The sequence below is a fragment of the Polyodon spathula genome, chromosome 17 (assembly GCF_017654505.1).
Source record: "Polyodon spathula isolate WHYD16114869_AA chromosome 17, ASM1765450v1, whole genome shotgun sequence".
Classification (NCBI taxonomy): Eukaryota; Metazoa; Chordata; class Actinopteri; order Acipenseriformes; family Polyodontidae; genus Polyodon; species Polyodon spathula.
Window position 1 is genome coordinate 37351127 of NC_054550.1, and position 22582 is coordinate 37373708.

General features: G+C 50.9%; 2 protein-coding genes across 2 annotated transcripts; both read right to left on the bottom strand.

Annotated features, from left to right (window-relative positions):
- Window positions 1-626: 626 nt before the first annotated feature.
- On the bottom strand, window positions 627-4056 carry LOC121329709 (leucine-rich repeat extensin-like protein 5). Its single transcript, XM_041275406.1, has 4 exons — window positions 3893-4056; window positions 2501-3256; window positions 1198-2400; window positions 627-876 (listed from the first exon to the last, which is right to left on the bottom strand). Exons 1-4 carry the CDS (start codon window positions 4054-4056, stop codon window positions 627-629), a joined length of 2373 nt encoding a protein of 790 aa, XP_041131340.1.
- A 15375-nt stretch (window positions 4057-19431) lies between these two features.
- LOC121330301 (prolactin-releasing peptide receptor-like) lies at window positions 19432-22334 on the bottom strand. The gene has a single exon (XM_041276717.1). It carries the CDS (start codon window positions 22313-22315, stop codon window positions 21155-21157), a length of 1161 nt encoding a protein of 386 aa, XP_041132651.1. The 5' UTR covers window positions 22316-22334; the 3' UTR covers window positions 19432-21154.
- Window positions 22335-22582: the final 248 nt, after the last annotated feature.

Sequence of the window (22582 nt, forward strand, 5' to 3'; positions counted from 1 at the left end):
CTGGGCTCCACACTTTCAAACCAGCCCACTCTGAGCTACACACTTTCAGGTAGTGCACTGGCACCCAGAGCAAACCCCAGGCCTGTTTCAGCTCTCCTCAGAAACCAGCACTGATCAGCTTGAAATGTGCCATCAAATTGGAGGCACTTGTGTAGAGCCTGGTGACGAGTCCCGACAGTGTTTCTCACATCCAAGAGAATGTGCTTTTATTATAGAATGAGCCCAGGTCCTGTATATTCACACCAATATTGTGCTAATGGGGAGTATTGTACTAATTGTACAACGCAGGTGTTTAAATGATTATATTTAATGAAAGTAAATTCAATTCAGTTGAAGCCGCTTGTATGTGTTTTACAAAACCTGAAGGTAAAATTATGTATTTTTTATTTTTTTATTTTATTGCAGAATTATTGATGGCGCATCCAGCAAATTATTGCATTTTATTGTAGAAAAAAAGGCACTTAACCTCCCACTGCTCCAAACCCCTCTCCCGCCCCCCTCCACTGGCGAGGTCCAAACACCTTTGGGGAGAGGGCGGGGGGAGGTTACGAGGCTTTGGGAGAGGGGCGGGGCGCCCCTGAGGAAAGGGAGAGGTGCAAAAACCCTCTTGGGGAGAGGGCTTCCCTCTACAGGTGCTCGAGGTTTGGGGAGAAGGGGGGGGAGCTGCTCCAAACCAGGTTTGGGGAGAGGACCCTCCACGAAGAAAGGGAGAGGTGACGAGGTTTGGGAGAGGGGAGAGGGCTACAGGGGCCCGGGGGAGGTGCTCCAAACCGAGGTTTGAGGAGAGGAGGGCGGGGGAGGTACTGAGGTTTGCTGGGAGGAGCTCCAAAGGTGACGAGGTTTGGGGAGAGGGCTCCCGGGGAGGTGCCGAGGTTACTCCAAAAGGGGGCGGGGGGAGCCTCGAGGTTTAGGGGAGCAGTGGAAACCCCTCTCCGAGCCCCCCGGGGGGGACGCGTGACGAGGTTTAGATCTCCCCGCGGTACCCCTCTCCCGCCCCCCTCCACTGCTCCAAACCCCTCTCCCGCCCCCCTCCAACGGGTAGAGGTGAGACGAGTTTGGGGAGACTCCCGCCCTCCTCCAGGCTCCAAGGGGGGAGGTGACGAGGTTTTCCCTCTCCACTGGGGGAAAACCCTCTCCCGGGACCGCCCCTCTCGCCACTGCTCCAAAGAGGGGGGCTCCCCCCCCCCTCCAGGTTACTCCAAGACCCCTCTCCGGGGCGGGCGGGGGGAGGTGACGAGGTTTGGGGAGAGGAGCGGGCGGGACCTTCCCGAGGTGACGAGGGTTGAACGAGAGGAGAGGGCGACGGGAGGTGCTCCAAGAGGTCTCGAGGTTTGGGGGAGGCCGGAGGCGGGGTCAAAACCCACTCTCGCGGACGCTGCCTCCAAACCCTCCACTGCTCCAAACCCCTCTCCCGCCCCCCTCCACTGCTCCAAACCCCTCTCCCGCCCCCCTCCACTAGGGGTTTGGGGAGAGGGCCGGGGGCTCAATGACGAGGTTTGGGGGAGAGGGCGGGGGGAGTGGTTTCGAGGTTGGGGAAAGGGCGGGGGGAGGTGACGAGGTTTGGGGAAAGGGAGGGCCCGGGAAGGGGGAGGTGACGAGGTTTGGGGAGAGGGCGGGGGGAGGAAGGGGGAGGAGACGACGTCCTCCTTCCCTAAGGGAGCCTCCACGACCAGGTTCCACGAGAGAGGGCGGGACGGGAGGTGCGACCCCTCCACTGCTCCAAACCCCTCTCCCGCCCCCCTCCACTGCTCCAAACCCCTCTCCCGCCCCCCTCCACTGCTCCAAACCCCTCTCCCGCCCCCCTCCACTGCTCCAAACCCCTCTCCTGCCCCGCTCCAACAAGGGAGAGGGAGAGGACGGGGACAGAGGTTTGGGGAGGAAGGGGGCGGAGGGAGGTGACGAGGTTTTGGGGAGAGGAGGGGCGAGGGAGGTGACGACTTGTGGGGAGAGGAGGGGGGCGAGGAACTGGAGAGGTGAACGAGGTTTTGGGGAGAGGGAGGGGCGGAGGGACGAGGGTTTGGGGAAGGGTTGGGGGGTCCGGAGGGCGGGGGGAGGGTGACGGAGGTTTTGGGGAGAGTGACGGGACGAGGTTTGGGGAGGTTGAACGAGGTTTGGGGAGAGGGGGGGGGGGAGGTGACGAGGTTTTGGGGGAGGTGACGAGGTTTGGGGAGAGTAGGGGGGGGGAGGTGACGAGGTTTGGGGGACCAGGACGGGGCGAGGGGGGAGGTGAAGGGTTTGGGGAGAGGGGGCGGGGGGAGGTGACGAGGTTTGGGGAGAGAGGACGGGGCGAGGAAGGGAGAGGTGACGAGGTTGGGGGAGGACCCCGGCGGGCGAGGGGGGGAGGTGCCGAGGTTTGGGGAGAGGGCCGGGGGGGAGGTGACGAGGTTTGGGGAGAGGACCCTCTAGGAGAGGAACCCCCTCCACTGCTCCAAACCCCTCTCCCGCCCCCCTCCCCTCCACTGCTCCAAACCCCTCTCCCGCCTACGAGGTGGGGACCTACTGAAGGGGTTTGGGGGAGGGGGGCGAAGGGGTCCCGCCCACTGGGCGAGAGGGCCCGCGGGGGAGGTGACGAGGTTGGGGAGAGGGGGACTGGGGGGGGGAGGTGACGAGGTTTGGGGAGAGGGGGGAGGGGGGAGGTGACGAGGTTTGGGGAGGGACGACGGGTTTGGGATGAGGTTTCCAAACCTCCCCGCCCCCCTCCACTGCTCCAAACCCCTCTCCACTGCTCCAAACCCCTCTCCCGCCCCCCTCCACTGCTCCAAACCCCTCTCCCAGGACGGGGCGAGGGGGTTCCCAGAGGGACGAGGGTTTGGGGAGAGCGAGGGGAGAGGGGGGGAGGGGACGAGGTTGGGTGAAGGGTTTGGGGAGAGGACGGGCGAGCGGGGTTGGCTGCCGAGGTTTGGGGAGAGGATCGGGGAGGGCGGAAAGTGGGAGGTGACGCTCCCCGGGGTCCACTGCCTTTGCAGGAGGTTCCCTCTGACGAGCCGGTTTGCGGGAGAGAGGGCGGGGGGGTGACGACGTTTGGTTTGGGGAGAGGAAGGGACGGACGGACAGGGGGAGGTGACGAGGTTGGGGAGAGGGTGGCGGGGGGAGGTGACGAGGTTGGGGAGTTGGGGGAGAGGGGGGCGGGGGGGGTGACGAGGTTTGACGAGGTTCACCCCGCTCCTTTGGGGCGAGGAAGGGGGTGGGGAAAGGTGACGCCCCCATCCACTGGGAGAGCAGGGCGGGGGGAGGTGACGAGGTTTGCTCCAGACCCCTGGCGGGGCGGGGAGAGAGGGCGGGACGAAGGGGGTGTCGACGTCAAATGTTACAATGAGGCGCTTGTCTCGGGACGGACATTCCAAATACACTTCTTTTTTTGGAGGAGGGGGGGGACTTGAAATTAAAATATTCTGAAAACAATGTAATGTAATGATGTAAAAATTTTGGAAAAAAAGAGTGTATTGATTTAGAAAAGAAATATATATATATGTTTTGATTTAACTTGAATCCTTTGTGCACTGTTTTTTTTTTTTTTTTTTTTTTTTTTACCTTTATGCAATACCTCAGTGCGTCCAGGAGAGGGCAGTGCAAGCTCGTTCTGGAGATTACCTAGCTGTAGTACTGTTATGTCTCCAGGAGAGGGCAGCAAATAAAACCAGTGAAAAAATAAATGACTTGAAACCTCCGCAAAAGCATTGAGGCGGAGGAGGGGGAGGTGTTACACTGTCAGACCCGTTTTGTATTACAAGCAGTTCTCCGTTTCTTATTTTAAGTCAGTCTTGCAGTCTGGTGTTGAATGCAAACTCTGTGGCAGTCACTGCTGGCTGGGCCACACTGTTTAAAGTCTCTGCGTCAGCAAGTGCTGTAATACGTACGCTGGAAAACAATGCTTGTGTAAAACTATTCTTACCACACCCTGTCAGATTCAACCTGATCCACGCTCAGTCCAGCCGACAAAAACACAGTGCTTGAGAAGCTCAATCTCAGAAGAGAAAGAGCATGAAGCCTGCCCTCCTCTTCCTCCTCACACTCCAGCCATGAGCGCCACACACCCCTAGTAGGTTTCAAGGGCATCGCAGCGTTTTGGGTTTTTAGTTCTGTGCAACATATTTTTGTTTGTGATGCATGTGAATTTAGAAGTACTAAACGATACTAAATAAGTAATTTCAGCTGTTTAGATTGGAAGTCTGTTTCTCTGTGTTATTCGCTGAAACCAGGGTTCTCTCTATCTGAGCAGATCTGCACTGACCTGTCAGCTTTGATCCTCACTAATGATCAACACGAAGCGCTCTGCTCTTCACACTCTGTGTGTTCTCAGCACTGACCCTGTCTGCTCAGCACCGACTCTCAAGGTGATTTGTTGAAGAGCTCCGTGGAGCTGGTGAAAGCTCCCACAGTCTCTTCCCCAAGCCTGCTGTTAATTGGCATTGCTGCTTCGCTGGCTTTACCTCGTTCAGCTGCCCTCTCCTTCGGAACAGTTGACGATCTTGAAGTGGGCAGTGTTAAGGGTCTCCTTTCCCCTGCTCCCTTCATGGCCTGGTTCTACCCTCCCGGACGTGTCGCTGGTTCTGTATAGGACTGCTCTCTCTCCTCTCCTCGCTGGGGTTTGCTTCACACACTCGAATGGCTTGGCACCTCTGCCCATTGAACTGAATGGAGAGGCGAGGGTCGGACACATAGTGATAACCACACGGTTCAAAGAGAACGTCGTGCCATTCAACCCAAGAGCAGGCTGTGCAGTGCAGCGCTCCGGGCCGGGCTTGTGCTGATGTCAGTGTTATTAACTGAGGAAGAGATCCCTTACAGCACATGGGATAGGAGCTGTTCACTTGCACATTAAGGCTTGCGCAAAAAAAATCCAGATTTCTTTCCTCTCTGCCACTCAGCCAAACTGCCCACAAGTACACAGAAGCTCACAGCTCATAATGAGAATTGAAACAGCGGATTGTGGTGCTTTTAATTCCTGTCCTGAGAGAAAGGGCTGATTGAGTCGGGAGCTGTGCCTCCGCAGGCCTATTCCCAGAGCCTCTGAGACGTGATTATCCAGCCTCTCAATCTGCTGATTATTAACAGTTCTGCTGCGTCTGCACTGCTGGCTGCTCTGAGCTGCTACTGTCTGGCACACTGTATTCCTTTTTAAAGTGTCTTCACCAGAGGCTTTTGAAACATTTTCCCCATCTCTCATTCATTCAGCCTTGCAATCTTAAAAGGAGTTGGCAAAGTTGACCCTAACCAACCTTAAGAGCAACTCAGAAACCAGGTTAGGGTTAGGGAATGGGAATGTATTAGGGAATCATAAGAACATAAGAAAGTTTACAAACGAGAGGAGGCCATTCGGCCCATCTTGCTCGTTTGGTTGTTAGTAGCTTATTGATCCCAGAATCTCATCAAGCAGCTTCTTGAAGGATCGCTTAGGGTTAGGGTTAGGGTTAGGGAATGGGAATGGGTTAGGGTTAGGGTTAGGGTCAGGGAATGGGTTATCTTGCCACGTCATTGATCATACATGACTCGGATCTCTTTAGTCCCGACTCAACAAATTTGTGGGTCCTGTGTAACTTGCTAGGGGTAGCACTGACTAGACGACTTAGTCGCGTAGTGAAGTGACAGTCGACCTCAGAAACAGGTAATCGTCACACGTCATGGGATTGTGAAGTCGTTGTGAAGTGTTGTTTCAGATGCACGGAAGTGCAGCTGCAGTTCAATTATATTTTATTTTTAATTTAGTGGAGCCATTTATTTTACCCCTGATTTTCTCCCAAATTTAGAATGTCCAGTTATGTTCTTCCCCCTCCATAATGTCCACAAGGCATGGCTCAATGTGTTTTCATAATGCTCCTTTCATTACCAAATCATCACAAAGCGATTCACAATAAAACAGCAAGAAAATATTTCAAAAACTCTGAACCATAAGGAATACTTGGAGAACACGAGTTCTCGACACAGAGGATCTTCTCCGTCCGTGATCCTCGCCGCTCGCACTGCTGCATTCTGTCTGGAGATTGCATTATAAGGAACTCCGCAGACATGATTAATCTCCATCCTCTCGGCTCTTACTGCTGCCATTCTGTTTCACAGGGTCGCTTCTCTACACACCTGCGTTCTCTCACAATTCAATCTCGTGGCTGTTTGGTGCGCTGTCTGTTACGTGTGTTCTCCTCCATCTCTTTCTGTTGCTGCTTCTGCTTCCTTCATTAGCTACCAGACATATTAAACGAATGTGCTCTTTCAAACACTGAAAAAGCTCAAAAAAGGGTTTGGACACTGTGTTGTGTTGTCCCTTATACACTGTGCCATGGTAAATGTGCATGGTAATTCAGCAGTTTTTCCCATGGTTATAACATGAGTTTACAGTAGCGTGATGTGCCACGTTTTGTTTTTAATAACAACGCTTACCTGTTCTTTACTGTGCTATATATTTTTTTTACTCTTTCCACTGGGATTGAAGGATGCAGTGGATTGAAGGATTGCAGTGGGATTGAAGGATTGCAGTGGATTGAAGGATTGCAGTGGGATTGGAGGATTGCAGTGGGATTGAAGGATTGCAGTGGATTGAAGGATTGCAGTGGGATTAAAGGACTGCAGTGGATTGAAGGATTGCAGTGGGATTGAAGGATCGCAGTGGATTGAAGGATTGCAGTGGGATTGGAGGATTGCAGTGGGATTGAAGGATTGCAGTGGGATTGAAGGATTGCAGTGGGATTGGAGGATTGCAGCAGATTTAAGGACTGCAGTGGGATTGAAGGACTGCAGTGGATGGAAGGATTGCAGTAGATTTAAGGATTGCAGTAGGATTGAAGGATTGCAGTGGGATTAGAGGATTGCAGTAGATTTAAGGATTACAGTGGATTGGAGGATTGCAGTGGATTGAAGGATTGCAGTGGGATTGAAGGATTGCAGTGGGATTGAAGGATCGCAGTGGATTGAAGGATTGCAGTGGGATTGGAGGATTGCAGTAGATTTAAGGACTGCAGTGGGATTGAAGGACTGCAGTGGATGGAAGGATTGCAGTAGATTTAAGGATTGCAGTGGGATTGAAGGATTGCAGTGGGATTAGAGGATTGCAGTAGATTTAAGGATTACAGTGGATTGGAGGATTGCAGTGGGATTGAAGGATTGCAGTGGGATTGAAGGATTGCAGTGGGATTGAAGGATTGCTGTGGGATTGGAGGATTGCAATGGGATTGAAGGATTGCAGTGGGATTGGAGGATTGCAGTAGATTTAAGGACTGCAGTGGGATTGAAGGACTGCAGTGGATGGAAGGATTGCAGTAGATTTAAGGATTGCAGTGGGATTGAAGGATTGCAGTGGGATTAGAGGATTGCAGTAGATTTAAGGATTACAGTGGATTGGAGGATTGCAGTGGATTGAAGGACTGCAGTGGGATTGAAGGATTGCAGTGGGACTGGAGGATTGCAGTGGGATTGAAGGATTACAGTGGGATTGAAGGATTGCAGTGGGATTGCCCATTCACCTTCAGTTTTCATGGCTGTTGGGAGGAGTTGCTGCTCTGAGGGGATGGAATTGGACATTTTGTATTTGGAAGAAAAATAATTGGGCACTAAATAAAAAAATAAAATAAAATAAAATAGCACTCCATGAGCCAACGGTCCACATGCATGACAGGCTCAGTGGTTAGATAAAGAAAGCGCTGGGCTACAGTGTGGAAGGCAGTGGGTTTGAGGAGCTCAGTGGTTAGATAAAGAAAGCGCTGGGCTGCAGTGTGGCAGGCAGTGGGTTTGAGGAGCTCAGTGGTTAGATAAAGAAAGCGCTGGGCTGCAGTGTGGCAGGCAGTGGGTTTGAGGAGCTCAGTGGTTAGATAAAGAAAGCGCTGGGCTGCAGTGTGGAAGGCAGTGGGTTTGAGGAGCTCAGTGGTTAGATAAAGAAAGCGCTGGGCTGCAGTGTGGAAGGCAGTGGGTTTGAGGAGCTCAGTGGTTAGATAAAGAAAGCGCTGGGCTGCAGTGTGGAAGGCAGTGGGTTTGAGGAGCTCAGTGGTTAGAGAAAGAAAGCGCTGGGCTGCAGTGTGGAAGGCAGTGGGTTTGAGGAGCTCAGTGGTTAGATAAAGAAAGCGCTGGGCTGCAGTGTGGAAGGCAGTGGGTTTGAGGAGCTCAGTGGTTAGATAAAGAAAGCGCTGGGCTGCAGTGTGGAAGGCAGTGGGTTTGAGGAGCTCAGTGGTTAGATAAAGTGTGGAAGGCAGCTGGGCTGCAGTGTGGAAGGCAGTGGGTTTGAGGAGCTCAGTGGTTAGATAAAGAAAGCGCTGGGCTGCAGTGGGTTTGAGGAGCTCAGTGGTTAGATAAAGAAAGCGCTGGGCTGCAGTGTGGAAGGCAGTGGGTTTGAGGAGCTCAGTGGTTAGATAAAGAAAGTGCTGGGCTGCAGTGTGGAAGGCAGTGGGTTTGAGGAGCTCAGTGGTTAGATAAAGAAAGCGCTGGGCTGCAGTGTGGAAGGCAGTGGGTTTGAGGAGCTCAGTGGTTAGATAAAGAAAGCGCTGGGCTGCAGTGTGGAAGGCAGTGGGTTTGAGGAGCTCAGTGGTTAGATAAAGAAAGCGCTGAGCTGCAGTGTGGAAGGCAGTGGGTTTGAGGAGCTCAGTGGTTAGATAAAGAAAGCGCTGGGCTGCAGTGTGGAAGGCAGTGGGTTTGAGGAGCTCAGTGGTTAGAGCGCTGGGCTGCAGTGTGGAAGGCAGTGAGTTTGAGTAGCTCAGTGGTTAGATAAAGAAAGCGCTGGGCTGCAGTGTGGAAGGCAGTGGGTTTGAGGAGCTCAGTGGTTAGATAAAGAAAGCGCTGGGCTGCAGTGTGGAAGGCAGTGGGTTTGAGGAGCTCAGTGGTTAGATAAAGAAAGCGCTGGGCTGCAGTGTGGAAGGCAGTGGGTTTGAGGAGCTCAGTGGTTAGATAAAGAAAGCGCTGGGCTGCAGTGTGGAAGGCAGTGGGTTTGAGGAGCTCAGTGGTTAGATAAAGAAAGCGCTGGTCTGCAGTGTGAATTGAAGGGTTAACATATTAATCGTCACTTATTAGGATTTCCATTAGCTTACCGGTTCAGTGTGTCTTTCGCCCTCTCTTTGCATCTGTCTTTTGTAGTAAACAGTCAATTAGTAGCAATTGCTGAATATAGAACTGGCAATTAGTAGCTCAGAGCAGCTCCTGCACGTCCAATTAGACAGATATGTAGAATAATTAACAAGCCATTGTGAAGCGAGAGTCTTTAGTACTGCCTGGGAGGTTGAGTACATTTCAAAATAATTGTATTTTGTATTCTGTTTCAGTGCAGAGTCTAATGAAATAAAGGTTTACGAAACATGAATCATTCTACATCAATAACATTGGATTGCAATGATTTCACATCACACAAGTCTCAAAGCAGTTCCAGGTCGCTTATACTGAGCTAATCTAGAGAAAAGGCCTTTGTAACCAAAGCATTATTATAATCATGAAATTCTTGGTACACAAAGACATGTTTTTTCAATAGTGACACAAGTGTGTCATTTAGTCAAAATAAAAACACTGGCTGCCATTTTCTGTGTGCAAAAACCATTCCCTGTTGTATTGTCTGTTTATATACAGCAATTAATAACAGAAGCGCATACGGAGTAAACAGCACTTCACATGCTGACGGGAATGCTGGGAACAAGCTGGATTGCAGCGGAGTCAAAGGAAGAGATTCCTTGTGATAGCCGTGGACCGGACAGAAGTGCACACACACCCCCACCCCCTCTACACACACACACACCCATCCCTGTACACACCCACCCCCCGATGGGGGACACACACCCACCACCCTGTGTGTACACACACCCCACCTGTACACACACCCCACACCCCCTCTACACACACCCCCACCCCTCTGTACACCCCCACCCTACCTCTGGGGGAGACACCCCCACCCCCACTCTGGGAGGGGGTCGGACATGTGTGTGGGGGACACACCCACACACCCTCTACACACATGTGTGTGGGGTGGGGGAGACACCGTGTGGGGGGACCCCCACCCCTGGGGTACACACACCCCCACCTCTGTACACCCCACACCCCTCTGTGACACACACCCCAACCCCTCTGGGGGACACATGTGTGGGGGGGGGACCCATGTGTGTGGGGGTGGGGGGACCCCCTGTGTACACACCCCCAGATGTGTACACACACCCCCAGACATGTGTGGTCACCACCCTCCAACCCTGGGGGGACCCCCGTTGTGTGGGTACAAAAACACCACCCATGTCTGTACCCACCCCCTCTTGGGTACACCCCCTGTGGGGGGGGGAGACACCATGTCGTGGACAGTGTGGGGAGACCCCCTCTACACCACACCCCATGTGTGTCTGGACAAACCGAGTGTGGGGGTGGGGGACACCCCCCACCCCCTCGGGGGAGACACAACCCCTACAACACAAACCACCCCTCTGTACACACACCCCCCCCCTACAGACACCCCCACCCCCTCTACACACACCCCACCACCATCTGTGGGGGGGAGATGTGTGTGGGGGTGGTACACCCACCCCCTGTGTGTGGGGGGAGATGTGTGTGGGGGGTGGGGGAGACCCTCTGTGGGGGGAGACCCACCCCCTGGGGGGGGGGGGAGACCCCAACCCCTGGGGGTACACACACCCCCTACTAGACCGTGTGTGGGGTGGGGCGATGTGTGTGGGGGGTGGGGGAGACCTGTGTGTGGGGGGAGACCCCAGCTGTGGGGGGTGGGGGGGCGTGTGGGTGGTTACGAAATTGTGTGTTGGGTGGGGGACCCCCACCCCCTGGGGGTGCACACACCCCATGTGGGGGTGGGGGAGACATGTGTGTACGCAGACCCCCCTCTGTGTGGTGGGGGAGACCCTGTGTGTGTCACACCCCCCTGGGGAGATGTGTGTGGGGTGGGGGAGATGTGTGTACGGCGACAACATGTCTGTACAACAAGAGACACCCCCACCCCCTCTGTGTGTGGGGTGGGGGAGACACCATCTGTACGGGGGGAGATGTGTCTACACACACCCCCCACCCCCGTACAGACATGTGTGGGGGTGAGGTGGGGGAGACACCTGGGGGAGATGTTGTGTGTGTGGGGGTGGGGGGACCCTGTGTGTGTGTGGTAGGGAGACACACCCCCACCCCCTCTGTACACACACCCCCTGGGGAGCTATTGGGGGGGATGTGTGTCTGTACACACACACCCACCCCTGGGGGGGTGTGTGGGACATCTGGGGGACACAACTCTAAACAACACACCCATGTGTTCCACACACCCCCACACCCATTGTGTGGGGGGACCCTGTGTGTGTGGGGAGACCACCTCGACACAACCACATGTGTGGGGTGGGGGAACACACCCTGTGTGGGGGGATGTGTGTGTCGGGACACAACCAACAACCTCTGTTGCATACACACACATCCCTCTGTACACTCTCACACACACACCCCTCTATACACACACCCCTCTATACACACACCCCTCTATACACAAACACCTCTACACACACACATCCCTCTGTACACTCTCACACACACACCCCTCTATACACACACCCCTCTATACACACACATACACTCTACACACACACATCCCTCTGTACACTCTCACACACACACCCCTCTATACACACACCCTCTATACACACACATCCCACTCTACACACACACCCCTCTATACACACACCCCTCTATACACACACTCTACACACACACACCCACTCTCACACACACACCCCTCTATACACACACCCCTCTATACACAAACACCTCTACACACACACACCCCTCTGTACCCTCTCACACACACACCCCTCTATACACACACCCCTCTATACACAAACACCTCTACACACACACATCCCTCTGTACACTCTCACACACACACCCCTCTATACACACACCCCTCTATACACACACATCCCTCTACACACACACATCCCTCTGTACACTCTCACACACACACCCCTCTATACACACACCCCTCTATACACAAACACCCTCTACACACACACATCCCTCTGTACACTCTCACACACACACCCCTCTATACACACACCCCTCTATACACAAACACCTCTACACACACACATCCCTCTGTACACTCTCACACACACACCCCTCTATACACACACCCCTCTATACACACACCCCTCTATACACAAACACCTCTACACACACACATCCCTCTGTACACTCTCACACACACACCCCTCTATACACACACCCCTCTATACACAAACACCTCTACACACACACACCCCTCTGTACACTCTCACACACACCCCTCTATACACACACCCCTCTATACACACACCCCTCTATACACACACATCCCTCTGTACACTCTCACACACACACCCCTCTATACACACACCCCTCTATACACACACCCCTCTATACACAAACACCTCTACACACACACATCCCTCTGTACACTCTCACACACACACCCCTGTATACACACACCCCTCTATACACAAACACCTCTATACACAAACACCTCTACACACACACATCCCTCTGTACACTCTCACACACACACCCCTCTATACACACACCCCTCTATACACACACACCTCTATACACACACACCTCTACACACACACACCCCTCTGTACACACTCACACATACACACCCCCTCTATACACACACCCCTCTATACACACACCCCTCTATACACAAACACCTCTACACACACACCCCTCTATACACACACACCCCTCTACACACACACCCCTCTATACACTCTCTCTGTACAGATCACCCCTGTGGGGAGACATGTGTACTACACAAGGACCCTGTGTGTACAGACATCACACACACCCTCACACACACACCCCTCTGTACACTCTATACACACACACCCCTCTATACACACTCCCCTCTATACACACACCCCTCTATACACACACATCCATCTGTACACTCTCACACACACACCCCTCTACCCCTCTATACACACACATCCCTCTATACACACTCACACACACACCCCTGTATACACACACCCCTCTATACACACACCCCTCTATACACACACACACACACACCCCTCTATACACACACCCCTCTATACACACACCCCTCTATACACAAACACCTCTACACACACACATCCCTCTGTACACTCTCACACACACACCCCTCTATACACACACCCCTCTATACACAAACACCTCTACACACACACATCCCTCTGTACACTCACACACACACACCCCTCTATACACACACCCCTCTATACACACACACACTCATTCCCATGGAAACCAGCAGCACTGCTTTGCGAAGGTTCAGCAGGCCAGCTGTCTTCAGCTCCCTGTGATTAATTCACAGCAGATGTAGTGGTAATGAATGTGCTGAGAGCCCGAGCCCTTGATTTTTTCAAGCATGCTAATTCAGTGACAGTGGCTGTTCAGGTTAAGCTGTTTTTGTTTGTAAATTGATTGTGATCCTGCCCCAGAAGAATCCAGCAGGGATTGATTTTCAAATTCACAGAAGTGGCAGAGTGAGCACACTGCAATTAACACATGGGCTTCAAGAACAGTCAAGCGCTCAAGTAGACAAAGGTGTCCCTTTTATACTGGAATCTCCACCAGGCACTGTCCTGAGAACTGGTGAAGCTCCCCATTTGCTTTACTGGGCACCAGTCTCATCCCCTGTACTGGGACCCAGTCTCTTCGTCCCCTGTACTGGGACCCAGTCTCCACATCCTCTGTACTGGGACCCAGTCTCCACATCCTCTGTACTGGGACCCAGTCTCCACATCCTCTGTACTGGGACCCAGTCTCCTCGTCCTCTGTACTGGGACCCAGTCTCCACATCCTCTGTACAGGGACCCAGTCTCCTCGTCCTCTGTACTGGGACCCAGCCTCCACATCCTCTGTACTGGGACCCAGTCTCCTCGTCCTCTGTACTGGGACCCAGTCTCCTCGTCCCCTGTACTGGGACCCAGTCTCCTCGTCCTCTGTACTGGGACCCAGTCTCCACATCCTCTGTACTGGGACCCAGTCTCCTCGTCCCCTGTACTGGGACCCAGTCTCCACATCCTCTGTACTGCCGTCTGGAAAGATTTCATTCAGAGGTAGTCTGGGCTCCGCTGCAGAATAATAAATATGAATTAAGAGCTGTTCAGATCAGCGGGTAAAAAACACAAATGCCATTGCGATACACATCAGTACAATTTAAACAGAGTCAATAACAAAATATCAGCTTGTGAAACTGACATTTCAAAAGAGCCCTTGAGGCACAGCTGATCCATATCGCTGTCCTGAGATCAGACGAGGGTTTTGTTTGATCTGGGAAAATGCACCGAATCTCAGCAAACAGCTGCGACTCTCACTATCAATAGAGTTTGAAATCTTTTCATAAAAAGTTTACTATATATATATATATATATATATATATATATATATATATATATATATATATATAAAAAATCACTGGGTCAAGGTCACAGGTTCAAATCTCACCTCAGCCCCTGACTGACTCACTGTGTGACCCTGAGCAAGCCACTTCACCTCCTTGTGCTCCATCCTGTGGATGAGATGTTCAATCAATGCCCTGTTGTAAGTGACTCTGCATATAATGCACAGTTCACAGCCTACCTCTGTAAAGCGCTTTGTGATGGTGGTCCACTATGAAAGACGCTATATAAAAACATATATATATATCGTTACGGATTGTGCCCCTGTGGATGAGATGAGATGACAGGAGCTTCGAAGCTCAAACACCACGAATGAGGACGAGCCTGGCTCTCTTGTACAGTGGTGTGCGGTGTGCAAGGTCACTGATTGAGTTTTTTCATGCAGAAACCCCACTGGTACATGCATGTTACTGCCTGGGTGCAGGGAGTCCAAATCACACTGGAGATATTTTTATTTAATTCAGGTTTTAAAGTGTGGCTAGCAGGGCTGTGCTGCTACTTGTTACTCGTACTCAGAATTGCCTTTAAGAAGCATTTATTGTCCAGTATTCAATAAATCCATTCATAACGTATTGATTTGAAACCAGAAGAGCTGTCCTCCCTCACGTTTACGCTTGTGCACAGAGTCTTTTAAAGGTGAGTGGAAGATTGTTTTCCTGTCGTCCGCGGCGCTGATATCAGGATTGGCGTCCCCAGGTTGTAAACTGAGGGGAGGACAGCGTTCCTTGTTTTAAAGTCAGCACAGCCCTATCTGAGAGGAAGTTATGGTAAAATACACAGTATAATAAACACAGTGAAAGCAAAGTCAACGGCAGACTTACCTTAGTAAAGTTTTCTTATAAAAAAAAGAATAATAAAATGGATTGTAAAAACTAAAAGCAGCATCCTGGAAACTGCTCAGATTCCGGCAAGGGAAATATCCCTCAGTGCTGATGTGAATTGAAACCTGATTTCCACAGCAGCACATCAAGTGTCACTGGCATTTAAATATCCTGCCTTTCAGAGTAAAAAAAAAAAAAAAGTGTTTTAATACAAGCTTCTTATGCAATCGCGTATTAGCTTGATTCTGATTATTCAAAAAATAATGCTGTGCAATTCTAGCCCATTATTATTTTCAAGCAGAGCCCATCTCCCACTCTCCATTAGGGATCATTAAATCCCAGCCATCCTGTACCGAGTGGACAATTACACAGCCCCAGGCTTTTTCTTTTTTTTCACCAAACTTGGAGAAATTATGGATTTCAGACCCAGGACTCTGCCCTCCATGGGACAGACAGATGATCTGTGGAGGGCTTGGCTTCCATTTCCATCTCGTGCACCTCAATCCTGAGCTGGAAATGAGGCTGGCTTTCACTGTAAAAACACCAAGAATCTGGAGAAAAGCACACTGGTAGTTTCAGGGAAATGTAGTAATACTAAAAGAAACTTATTTTACTAAAGTTTTGACTGATCATGCACACTTTTTACTATTATTATTATTATTATTATTATTATTATTATTATTATTATTATTATTATTATTATTATTTATTATTATCATGTGCAAACATACCAGTACAACCCAGCTTGCCAGCCAGTGTGGTGCAGTGAGGGACCCTGCCCTGTGCCAGGCGGCTCTTTGCAGGGATTACATTACAGCACAGTGTAATCGCTCCGCAGGTGCAGTGCAGTATACAAACACAGTGTAATCGCTCCGCAGGTGCAGTGCAGTATACAAACACAGTGCAATCGCTCCGCAGGTGCAGTGCAGTATACAAACACAGTTCAATCGCTCCGCAGGTGCAGTGCAGTATACAAACACAGTGCAATCGCTCCGCAGGTGCAGTGCAGTATACAAACACAGTGCAATCGCTCTGCAGGTGCAGTGCAGTATACAAACACAGTGCAATCGCTCTGCAGGTGCAGTGCAGTATACAAACACAGTGCAATCGCTCCGCAGGTGCAGTGCAGTATACAAACACAGTGCAATCGCTCCGCAGGTGCAGTGCAGTATACAAACACAGTGCAATCGCTCCGCAGGTGCAGTGCAGTATACAAACACAGTTCAATCGCTCCGCAGGTGCAGTGCAGTATACAAACACAGTGTAATCGCTCCGCAGGTGCAGTGCAGTATACAAACACAGTGTAATCGCTCCGCAGGTGCAGTGCAGTATACAAACACAGTGTAATCGCTCCGCAGGTGCAGTGCAGTATACAAACACAGTGCAATCGCTCCGCAGGTGCAGTGCAGTATACAAACACAGTGCAATCGCTCCGCAGGTGCAGTGCAGTATACAAACACAGTGTAATCGCTCCGCAGGTGCAGTGCAGTATACAAACACAGTGCAATCGCTCCGCAGGTGCAGTGCAGTATACAAACACAGTGCAATCGCTCCGCAGGTGCAGTGCAGTATACAAACACAGTGCAATCGCTCCGCAGGTGCAGTGCAGTATACAAACACAGGGCAATCGCTCCGCAGGTGCAGTGCAGTATACAAACACAGTGTAATTGCTCTGCAGGTGCAGTGCAGTATACAAACACAGGGCAATCGCTCTGCAGGTGCAGTGCAGTATACAAACACAGGGCAATCGCTCTGCAGGTGCAGTGCAGTATACAAACACAGTGCAATCGCTCTGCAGGTGCAGTGCAGTATGCAAACACAGTGCAATTGCTCTGCAGGTGCAGTGCAGTATACAAACACAGTGCAATCGTTCTGCAGGTGCAGTGCAGTATACAAACACAGGGCAATCGCTCTGCAGGTGCAGTGCAGTATACAAACACAGTGCAATCGTTCTGCAGGTGCAGTGCAGTATACAAACACAGGGCAATCGCTCTGCAGGTGCAGTGCAGTATGCAAACACAGTGCAATCGCTCTGCAGGTACAGTGCAGTATACAAACACAGTGCAATCGTTCTGCAGGTGCAGTGCAGTATACAAACACAGGGCAATCGCTCTGCAGGTGCAGTGCAGTATACAAACACAGTGCAATCGTTCTGCAGGTGCAGTGCAGTATACAAACACGGTGCAATCACTCTGCAGGTGCAGTGCAGTATGCAAACACAGTGTAATCGCTCTGCAGGTGCAGTGCAGTATGCAAACACAGTGCAATCACTCTGCATATTTAACATATTTATAGAATCGAACTACGAAACTCCCTAGTGCTACATTTGATGGCAAAAGTTTCTTCTAGAAGTCATTCTATGAGTTTGAAGACATTGATAAAGAGTTTAGATGAAACATTTGTCAGTACCCTTATTTCCTTTTAGTGTTTATACATATGAGGCCTCAGAGTCTTTGTGCTGAATTGCATTATTGCAATGTTTCTTTTTGGTACAGTGCTGTTATGGCTTTCATATATACTGAACCTATCCACTAAAGAAAGGATTTGCAGCCCTTGGTGTCCAGTGATTGAGAGAGACACTTGAGCGCTGAGGGATCATCAAGCCTCCTCTCAGAGTGAGGGGTCTGTGGGTGGTGAGAGGAGGGAGGGAGGGAGGGAGGGACACTTGAGCGCGAAGGAATCGTCAAGCCTCCTCTCAGAGTGAGGGGTCTGGGGGTGCTGAGAGGAGGGAGGGAGGGAGGGACACTTGAGCGCTGAGGGATCATCAAGCCTCCTGTCAGAGTTTCTAAGGGTTAGAAATCCGAGTTAGTATCGCAGGGTAATAGGGGATAGAAGGAAACTCTTCTAACCCACTTGCATTTGCTGTGACTGCTGTAAGCATTGTGCCTCTGTCTGTGTGTCTGCATTGCCATTGTAGATCATTTGTAAAGGGTATAGTTGGGATTCCATGGTCCCATTCTACCAATGGCACAGTAGTGGCCACGGTGCTGCTATTGCTACTCTGTACAGAACCACTGAATTGCACAGCGCCGCCACCACCTTTGTAGACTTTGTTAGCGGTAGGCAGTGATTTCTCTACTATTTATTTATAATGCATCATAGTGAAGCAAATGGGAAAGACTCTGCAGTCAGTGAAATGTTCTGAACAGGGTAACAAGGCGCTCCCATAAGGTTCGTTTTCTTTTTAAAAATAATCAGCCAGTCTTGGGTCTCAGCAGATAGAATCTGAGCCCCGCCCTGGCCTCAAGATGTTGTCTGAGCTGCCATGGCGACAGCGATGGTGTTTCTGCTCTCTCATGGCACAGAGATTGCATGTATGGGTAAAGAAATGATTGTGTACAGCACAGATATACAGCTAGCTAATGTCATTTCCTTGACCAAGCCTGGTCTCATTTCCCTGACGTGATACATGGTGTGAGACAAAACACATTAACAGTTAACATCTGCCTTTCTTCTTCACTTCACCAAGGTCAGCAGAAACCCAGATAACAAGAAGTTACACCTCAGCATTGATCATGAATTGCTATATTAAGGAGGCACAGACCTATTGAATCTTGTGAGGTTCCAGGCAGTTCAGCAAAAATAATTAACAACTTGATATGATATGAGTTTTACTCAATTCTCACAGGCAGCAAAACGCCATACCCACGCATAACACGCTCCATCGACAAGGCTGGTGATTGCAAATGCTGATGTAAACCAGCTCTGTACAGCTTGATTTTAAGAGTTCATTAACCCTGCGCTGATTCAGAGCTTACATTACACACAGGGACAGTGCAGACTGTTCAGAGGCATTGTATTGAAATGGTGCCGCAGGAAATGAATTCCGGTATGCTGAGAGGGACAAGACAAAGGAGTGCGATTAACGTGCGTTAAAAAAATCAATCTCTCAAAAAATGAACAGCTCTATTAGTTACTATTAACTAGCAAATAAAACCCATTATCTGCTGACATGTTCCTAAGCTAGTTGTTTAAGAGAATTTGTTTTTGAGTGACGGGTATTAGGAATCCTAATAAACGACAAGGCCTGCCGACACGGCAGAAATCAAAAGCCACAGTTTATCGAGGCCTGTCCCACGGCAATGGAGCGATCTGATTGGTTGTAAAGGTGGTGATGGTGTAAAATGACAGTTAACTAAAAGACTGCCTCTTAAAATAAAGGTTGCTGAGACGCTGTGTGGTGTGCAGGACAGGCTCTTAATCGGTTTGCTGAGACGTTGTGTGGTGTGCAGGACAGGCTCTTAATCAGAGTGCTGAGACGCTGTGTGGTGTGCAGGACAGGCTCTTAATCAGTTTGCTGAGACGCTGTGTGGTGTGCAGGACAGGCTCTTAATCAGATTGCTGAGACGCTGTGTGGTGTGCAGGACAGGCTCTTAATCAGATTGCTGAGACGCTGTGTGGTGTGCAGGACAGGCTCTTAATCAGATTGCTGAGACGCTGTGTGGTGTGCAGGACAGGCTCTTAGTCAGATTGCTGAGACGCTGTGTGGTGTGATATTTCCCTGACCACACAAGTGTTAGCAACCTCTATGATAGGCAGACGGTATGCCTTTCATTTTAAATAAATATAACAAAACAGCTTGGAAACAATCATCTAGATTAAAACATGATGTTTATTCTGTATTTTTACACAGGAGTTGAAACCAGTTCTACAGTGCTCGTTTGCATGCTTCCAGAGGATCACTCAACACAGGGCTCACAACACAAACTCAAAAAGTCACACAAAGCACTGAGCAGTGAGCAGAAAACTATCAAAACACGCTGCAAACATCACAATCTAGTTTAGTAAGAGTGTACGCTGAACAGACATTTATTAAAATACATTACAGTAATAGCGCAGCGTTCTTCTATAGATTATCAAGCACTGTGAACAACACTGGGCTGATCAATTACATTAACATTGATCGTGTATCGGTAGTCACTGACTGCTCTTAAAGGGAGCGCTCCCATGTGTGTCTGAGACACATTTCAAAATACAGGCACATGAACTAAACGTAGCTACACTGAACTGAATTACATTGTTAAAAACAAATACAACCAACTGAAATGATCTGGACCATAACTTTGTTCCAGGTTGTGGATTTGATATGGAGTTTACCTGGGTATAGACGCTCACTCATTGAGCAGTTAACCCTTTGCTTTCCCAGTGGCTATGCATTTACCATAGATTAACATGTCTTCTAATCTGCTTTATCATACCTCTAGGCTTTACAATGCTTCCCTATGCTTTACCACGCTTTCACCTAGCTTCACTCCTCCCAAAGTGAATTGGTCATCAAGTGAATCAGCCGAATGGTTCTAAAAGTTACACGCTGTCCTGGTGGGGTGACACAGTTGCACTGGTTGGCCAATGAGATTGCTCCCTCAGATTTTGCCATTTTCTAATGACTTGTATTTCACGACAAGCAGTCTGGAGGATGCAGATTTTCTCCAGTATGGAGGGTTTAAGGGATGGCCACGTGTCACTGTTCAGATCAACGACCTGGCAGACTTGCAGTCTCATAGAACCAGTGCCATCCAGGCTGATGCGATGCTCATGGAATCTGGGAATCACGTGGCCCTGGCACACTCCATCAGGAGCGTTGCATTTGCAAGCACAAACTGCGCTGGATAAAATCCCAGAGGGGGTTGAGGTTTGTGTTGTAATGAGAGAGACACTTCTCTCCAAGAACACTAGACTGATGAGGCCTCCTCAGATTACAACTATCACATGGTCTTTCCTTTTTCTGGAAGGAAGAAAGTCAGTGCCACTGCCATCAACCGGAATCAGGCATCCAGCAACAGGCTGGCGTGCCGTGCTGTTATCCCAATGAAATCCTAAAGGCCTGCTGTAACCAGCGCCATGTCCTCTGCAAGGTAAACATTCTTTTTAATGGGACCACTAAGAGAGATCCTTCCCACTTTATCAATTTAGAGAGGGGCGCAGTCCACATGTTTCTCAATGACACCCCAGAGATGGCCTGAAAGTCTCTGGCTAGTGGAAGGAGAAGCGCCTCTCCAGCACCAGCTTGTCGGTGGGGATGTCCTCCATGGTGAAGCAGGTGTGTATCTGGGGGATTCGATGGGAGGTCAGGGTGTGGGTGTGCGTGAGAGTACTGCTGCCCCTGCCCCCCCGGCTCTGCGTGCTGCCCTGGTGCCCCCGAGAGAAGTACCTGCCCAGGTGGAAGCTGAACTTCTCGTGGAGCGAGGCGTAGATGAAGGGGTTGTAGCAGGCGGAGCTCATGGCCACCAGGTGGCAGGAGACCTGTACCACATTGACGTAGCTCTTATCCAGGATGGTGAAGTCCGCGTCCAGGTCCACGATCAGGTTGACCACCTGCAAGGGCAGCCAGCACAGGGCGAAGGAGAGCACGGAGACCAGCAGGAGCCGGAAGGTCTTGTGCTTCTTGCGGGCCCAGCGCTCCTGGTTCGAGGAAGGGGCTGCTCCGGGGACGCTCCTCTTCCGGAGGTGGCGAGTGATGGCGCAGTAAGAGATGGAGATGGCCGAGAGGGGGATGAGGTAGGAGAGCAGGAGCAGGGAGCAGGAGTAGACGAGCCGCTCCCTCTCCTGGTCCTGCCAGAACTCCTCGCAGATGGCCATGTCGTGCCCCGCTGCTCTCAGGTCCAGGTGGGTGGTATGGAGGGAGGTGGGGGTCGAGAGAACCAGGGAAACCAGCCAGATGGCCCCCACCAGGTAGAGGCAGTGGCGACGGCCAGCCCTCCTGCGGATTGGGTACGCCACGACAACGTAGCGGTCGACCGCGATGGCAGTGAGTGAGAGGACCGCCACCAGCACCGTGGCAGCCTGCATGAGCCCGACGAAGTGGCACGTGAAGCTGCCGAAGAGCCAGCCGCGCGGCTCGAAGGCGTAGGTCGCGGTGAGCGGCACGCAGAACAGACACATGACCAGGTCGGCTGCCGCCAGGTTCCCGATGAGGAAGTTGGTGGTGCTGTGCAGCTTCTTGGTGAGCGCGATGAGAAGGATGAGGAGCAGGTTCCCCGTGCAGGCCACCAGCACCAGCAGGGCATACAGGGGGATGAAGAGGGGCTTGAGGTGGAACAGGAGGTCCAGGCCAGAGAAGGGGCTAGTGGAGGAGGAGGAGGAAGGGAGCGAGGCGTTGGGCCAGGACTCGTTCACTAGCACGGCCGAGTCCATCGCTGGAGCATGCAGACCCCCCCACTCTCCGGCGATCAAACCTGGAAGACGGGGAGGAGACATTATTATTAAGGTAAATAAGTTTTCAATTAGAATTGGAAACAGTATCAATTATGTATGCTGCCACTGCGGTTCAGTATAGTCTTCTGTGCTAGTCTGTTATAAGCAATACAATTCAAGCCCATTCTCTTAGCTCCTGTTAGCAATCCTTATACAGCCTTATATATTTTACATAGTCTTAATACAGTGCCCTCCATGTTATAAATA